The sequence below is a fragment of the Gavialis gangeticus genome, unplaced genomic scaffold, assembly GCF_001723915.1.
Source record: "Gavialis gangeticus isolate Ggan-Ray unplaced genomic scaffold, GavGan_comp1, whole genome shotgun sequence".
NCBI lineage: Eukaryota > Metazoa > Chordata > Crocodylia > Gavialidae > Gavialis > Gavialis gangeticus.
This window is the reverse complement of record NW_017729026.1, coordinates 27,338,100-27,344,099: the sequence shown is the minus strand read 5'-3', so window position 1 is coordinate 27,344,099 and position 6,000 is coordinate 27,338,100. Positions and strand designations below refer to the sequence as shown.

At 44.2% G+C, this 6,000-nt stretch overlaps 1 protein-coding gene across 2 annotated transcripts in view; it reads right to left on the bottom strand.

The window, feature by feature from the left end:
- Window positions 1–1,442: 1,442 nt before the first annotated feature.
- CDK19 (cyclin dependent kinase 19) overlaps window positions 1,443–6,000 on the bottom strand; it is a 281,950-nt gene continuing 277,392 nt past the window's right edge. Inside the window, exons 13-14 of one of the 2 annotated variants that reach the window (XR_002097931.1) lie at window positions 4,651–5,234; window positions 1,876–1,950 (exon numbers count right to left, since the gene is read on the bottom strand). Coding sequence is in view for 1 of the 2 variants with exons in the window: in XM_019520090.1 (XP_019375635.1) it covers window positions 1,813–1,950 (138 nt within the window). In the remaining variant the exon portion in view is untranslated. Of the gene's footprint in view, window positions 1,951–4,650; window positions 5,235–6,000 lie in introns of both variants that reach the window. The other variant, XM_019520090.1, reaches the window with a different exon arrangement.

The window sequence follows — 6,000 nt, the reverse complement described above, 5'->3', positions numbered from 1 at the left end:
CAAACAACCCTGACACAACATGAAACAACACTCTAACCTACCACAGGGAAAGCAGGTCAAGAAATGCAAATAGAGCCAATAAACTAAAAACAAATAAATAAATATTTATTTGTAAAAACTTCTCTTTGATTCTATTTCTAGCATATATCAGATGACGTTACCCTAAATAAAATTTGTTAGAAAATATCTTAACTCTGCTTTGAATGATTAGAAATCCAGTGAAAAGCCAAACCAACAAACAAGGAAAAGTGGCTAGGTTTTTTTTTATTAATGGTAAATGTATGGATCTGGCATGTGGTTAGTACAAGCTGCCTCTTAAAACAATCACTTACTACTTACAGTGACTGCACTAACCCCAATTACAAACACCTTCAGAAGGAAATGGTCATTTTTCTCCCTTCAAATGGTGATATGATGTATTTGGAGTATATTTTTCTTGCTGCTTTGTTGTGATGGGGAACAAATTAAAGTGTGGTAAGTAATAACCCTTTCTTCCAATTTGGGATATAGGAGTGTTTGTGCAAAGCTTATTATAAAACATGTCTACAAAGCACAGAGGGGAAAAAATCAAATAGCTTAGCACATTCAGGGTGTAGATGCACAAAGGTCAAATACTTAGAGCTGTAAAAAGTCAGTAAAAAGCAGCTCAGGCATAATGTGCTCTTCAATCCTCCAGACTGAAGCCAAATTACACCATTAGGTTGGATCCAGGTGTGCAGGCACATATGGTCTGTGGCATTGCAAACCTCTTTGCGGTGCCACAAACCACACATGCTGCATGTTAAACTGTGCAGGGTGCTGCTAATAATTAGCCGAGCTGGGGCAAAATTTGCTATTGGGATTTCCTGGTAGCCAATAAAAGCCCTGATGACAAGGGGCATAAAGCACACCAAAGTACCATGTGCTGGGACAAACATGGAGACGGGAGCAGGTAGCCCTAGGCTACCTGCTCCCCATCTCAAGGCACACTGCGCCCCAGCCAGCCAGTGAGCAGCTGGCTAGTGCGCAGGCTGCTTCACTGTGGAGGCTTTGCAGCACACAGAGGGGTCAGCAGGCAGCCCACTGCTCCTGTGTCTCCACATGCGACTTCCTGGCTGGCTGGTGCACAGGGTGCCTCAGCGTTGGGGCTGCCTACCAGCTAGCTCTGCACCGAGACACCTTGTGCCCCAGCCCCTCCTGGAGCAGTGAGGCAATATGTCCCACTGCAAACTGCATGAGCAAGGGTGTGCAGTGCAGCATAAAGTAGCGGCACAAATTTATGCTGCTATTATTTGTGCTGCTGCAAACACATGACCCTGCTTCTGTGGACATGGTCTTAGTAACCAAAGGTGTATGTAGAGTCCTAGCTCTCTCCTCTATTGAACATAACTCCTTTACAACAAGGGATCATTTTACATCCCTAGTGCAGGATTAAATGATTTAAACATAGTGCAGAGAACAGCCAGAAGCAATTATGTTTAATAAGCTCAAATGAAACAAGTCGGGAACTGAGAAGTCAAAAGCAGACAAGCAAGACAGGAGGCATTCAGTCTGGCCTTTCACAAATACTGATGAAAAATTTGGGGAGGAATCAGAAACGAAACTTTTACTTTGTCTTCTCTGAAGCAGGGGCATTTCTGGCCTCACTGGTCCAGTAATCCGTGTTTCTCTCTGAAGGGTGCCTGGGCATTACCCACTGCTTGTCTTGTTGTGTTAGAATCATTTGTAGCGGTCAAGGCAAATGCTTTGCCCATAGACGGGATGTGCTGGGCCCTGGCAGGACCTATAAAACATCTTACCTCTGAAATGTGTCAGTAGAGATCAGAACGTGTGCTACACGATGAGGTCCTGACCTGCTTGTCTTTTAATAGCTGAAGAACTGGCTCTGAAACCCTGCCAGGCTGACAACAGCTCGGGCCTTTTGGATTGCTTTCTTCTGCTGATTAACTTTGCTTGCTGTTTTAACTGACTCTACAGATACAAAGGAGACAAAATAAATTCCCTGTTATCTCCAGAATAGACTCCTTTTTTTGCAAGCAAGAAGAATCAAGCAGAACGCAGACTGCAGCCCCTAGGATCTGTGAGGGAAAGGGCAAGCGGAGGAGATAAGGGGAAAGGTCGGGGAGAGGGGGATTCTCAATACGCACAGCTGGGGGACACTACCCAACCTAGGTCTTCCTTCCTCTGGAAATACACGGAATAGTTCACTCACCTTATATGAGCCAAGAGCCACAAAAAAGGATTTAAGTGTCTAAAGTAGACTTCAGCTGGAATTGAGGTATCTCTAAGTCCAAAAGTCTGATTGCCCACCTCCTACATAACCCTGCAGGCTAGAGGAGGGAATTGAACTTTCAGGATAGGTCTGACCACTGGGCCTGCACGTAGAAGGGCAGCACCACTGCCTTTCTCAGCCATCTCCTGAAAGAAATAAGTGACCTAAGGAGGACTTAGACGTCTAAATCCAGAGAGGGGTCAGGCTGAGAACCCTGAATGGAGGGAGACATCTCCTAGAAACCCAGACCTGAATGCCATGCGCCTGTGAGAGGGGCAATACCTAAGGGACACCTTTGAAATCAGTATTTCCCATGGCCAGCTCTCATGACCCCCCACATAGCACGTGAGCTGTTGTGAATCCCATTTTGAGAGGCCTACCACTCAGCATGCACAGCATAGGCAGAGTCAGTGCCAAGCACAGGGCTGTGGGTACCATTATGAGGGGCAGGTGTCTAAAAGTTTGGTATTGCAGTACTCTGTTTTGCAGTGCTGAAGTCCCTTTGAGCATTAAGTTTGAGAATATTAGGATGATGGGACACCCTCCCCCTCCACCCCACCGTGAACCCTGTTTTTAACCTTCCACAGATGGAAGTCCAGATTTGATGGGGGGCATACTAGGAATACTAACAGGGAGAATGCAGACATTGTCACTGCCAAGAAGATCATAAGAGCTAAAGGTTTGGGGTTTTAGAGTTAGTATTATAGTCTGGGGAAACAATGCTGCTGTCATTTTTGTCCACAGCAAGGAATAATTTCTGTTCACAGAACCATACATGAAAGGTAAGAATACATATTGTATTGGCATGTTCTCTCTCATTTTTACTATAAGCTTTAATTTATGAATATCTGCATTTCATCCCCCTGGGATTCACCAGCAGATGGCAGCCAAGCCTTTACATTGTAATTTGCCAGCCACGCCTTACTCAGCAAGTGTACTCAAAAGGATAAAGCTATTTCCAAATCTCCAGTCCCTTCACTCCCCAAATTTGAAATCATAGGTGTCCTCAAAACAGATCCAGGACAAGAAAAGGGTATTTTCAAGGAACCTGATTTGACTCATGTAACTTTATGCATAGCTGTGATTGACAAGCTAAGCAGAGCATCGCCCTCCCTCATATTACGACTTCTGGCAAAGAGTAGACACACACACACATCACATGCACACACATACACATATACACACACATGTACACATACACACAGTCAGCAATGTTGCTAGGAAGAGAGTCTGCTCCCTTATTTAACAAGCTTTTTGTTCAGAAAATAGCTTTTAAAAAATGCCAATAAAGGAGTGAGGGAGGAAGTGGATTACTTGCCAAATAATGCCTCAATTTTCCTCAGAACTAGCTGAAAAGCTGTTCTAGCATTGCATAAGACAGCCCCTTGTGAACTTATTTGGTACGCAACAAATATAGCTGAACAGAAATAGAACAAACTTCTTGTATTTCTGCCATTGGGGGGGATCAAATTCTGGTCTGGGGCCACCTGGCTCCCCCAAACTGACATATTTTAATGCTGCCAAAGCAGAATTGCAGGAGAATTTGCCCGTCTGAGGCCCCTTTGCACCCACTGAACTGATGCAATGCAGGTGTAAAGCCCTGGCAGAAGAATGGCCAGAGAGGATATGTGAGTGAGTTGCTGAGTGAGCTCAGCAAGCTTTTCGCCTCACAGGAGGCCAGAAAGCAGGCCAGGATAGGGCAACAGTTAGCATCAGGCAGATCAAGGGTTGGGGAGAGTGGCCAGGACAGTCCTGCAGCCAACGAATTTTAAATGGCTCCTATGGTCCACAGGGAGCTCCTAGACAAAAAAGGTGCAAGTCACCTCCTGTCAGTGCTGATCCTAAGCCTAGTTCAAAGGAATCTGGCCCTCAGCAAGCACCTGTATTGTAGCTGGTAAAGCAGACACACATCCTCCGCAGGGCAGATTCTTCTGCTAGAAGTAACTTGTATGGGGAGCATGAGGAACAGCCCATTGCTGGACTGAGGGTGTCTGTACAAGGAGCTGCGGGGGGGGTCAGGTCTTCTGATTCTGGTATTTTGTGCAAGCTTTGTGCACACAATATCACTAAAACGACAAGTGCTGGAGAGTAAGTGTGCATTATATTTGGCTGGACTGGTAACAGGTAGCAGACAGTCTGATATTTTATTTAAGCTATATGACTTTGTTGTACAGGTACCAGCTACGTCTGGGATGTTCCTCTAGCTGTTAAAAACTGCATGCCTGGCAGTTCCTAATGTGTGCAAGTGGCTGGACTGGAAACCAATAAAGTACCTACACCAGGATGTACTACATCTTTCCCCAAGACATCACATAGCACTAGTCATGATTCACTTCTGCTCCCCCAGGTTATCAACTGCTGCATTACTTGAGATGACTGAAATAAGGCCATATGAGCACCTGTAGCACTGTATGAGTCTAGCATGGAATCAATCCCAGACCAAATTCTTATTTAGTCCTCTAAATGAAGCAGCTTGATTTTCAGAGATGTGAAGCATCATGCAGGTTTCATATGGGCAAGCAGGTGTCTACAACTTCTCATAATGGACTTCTTTTATTAAAGAGCCTGAAGATAGAGGTAAGTACTTAACATTAAGCACCTACATTTGAAATTCCTACCAAAACATATACAACTATAAAACCTGCCTTTATGTTCTGTGAGCAAAGTTGGGTGGAAGAGTGCCACCCAAACAGAAAACACCAGTCTCTGGGGAAAGGCAACATATTGTTTGACTTCAAGAAGCTGCTTCCAATAAGGGTGTGTGAAATAAATGTTAGGAACATTTTAGGATCTGACTCTATAGCAGCTTCTTTCCTACAGCTGTCATTGAAATCAAGGGAAAGTCTATTACAGATAGGTCTGGAAAAACCCTCTGTGGTTTCCTTGAAATTAAACAAAGGAGGAATTTGAACCAGCTCACGCCCCAATGACAGATGCACAGTATTCTATCCAACTCCTTTTGAGAAACTTGAAATTCAACATCCTGGAAAGAAAGAAAGGAAAAGAGCACTAATTAACACTGACTTTCTGAAGGTGAACTACCTTTGTTGAAAGAGTCATGTGATTCTGAACGACATGTATGGTGGTGCCTGTGTAACGTGTTTATAGTGCTTTGTTAGCAACAGGATGGACAGACTTGCTCTCTGTTGTTTTATCGTCTATTGGACAGTATCTTCACTGCTGGCTGTCAAGGAAGAGCAACAAGATAGCACTTTCAAATGCCTCAGTATGACACACTGTAGGCACCTGCCAATGCAAGAGGTAGGTGGCCAATAAATTATTTACATACTGGAAAAGAATGCCCCCTATCAGGTACCTAAGCTTCATGGAAAAACAAAACAGAGTGTATTCTCCAGGACTGCACAAGGGAAAAAGGCTGGGTGCTTACCTTTTGTCCAGATTGCCTGATACAATGTGACACTAGGTCATGAAACATTCAGTTCCAGATGCCTTCAGAGATGCCATGCTGGTTACACTGATGAATGCCTGCCGCAGCTGGGAGATTTTCCTTTGGTTATGCTTCCTTTGGTTATTCATCTAAGTTTCATTTAAGTGGATTAGCCTAGGGCAAGTTAATAAAGGTTTAAAAACAAGGCAAGATCAGCCCATTTGCTGGAAGTGCAAAAATATTTGTTGCTAAAATAGTTTTGCACATTATAGCACCTTTCCTCAGAGCACTGCAAAGTGCTTGTGCACTGAGTAATTATTAACTAGGTTCTCAGGGCCTTTCTACAGGGACAGAGCAGACC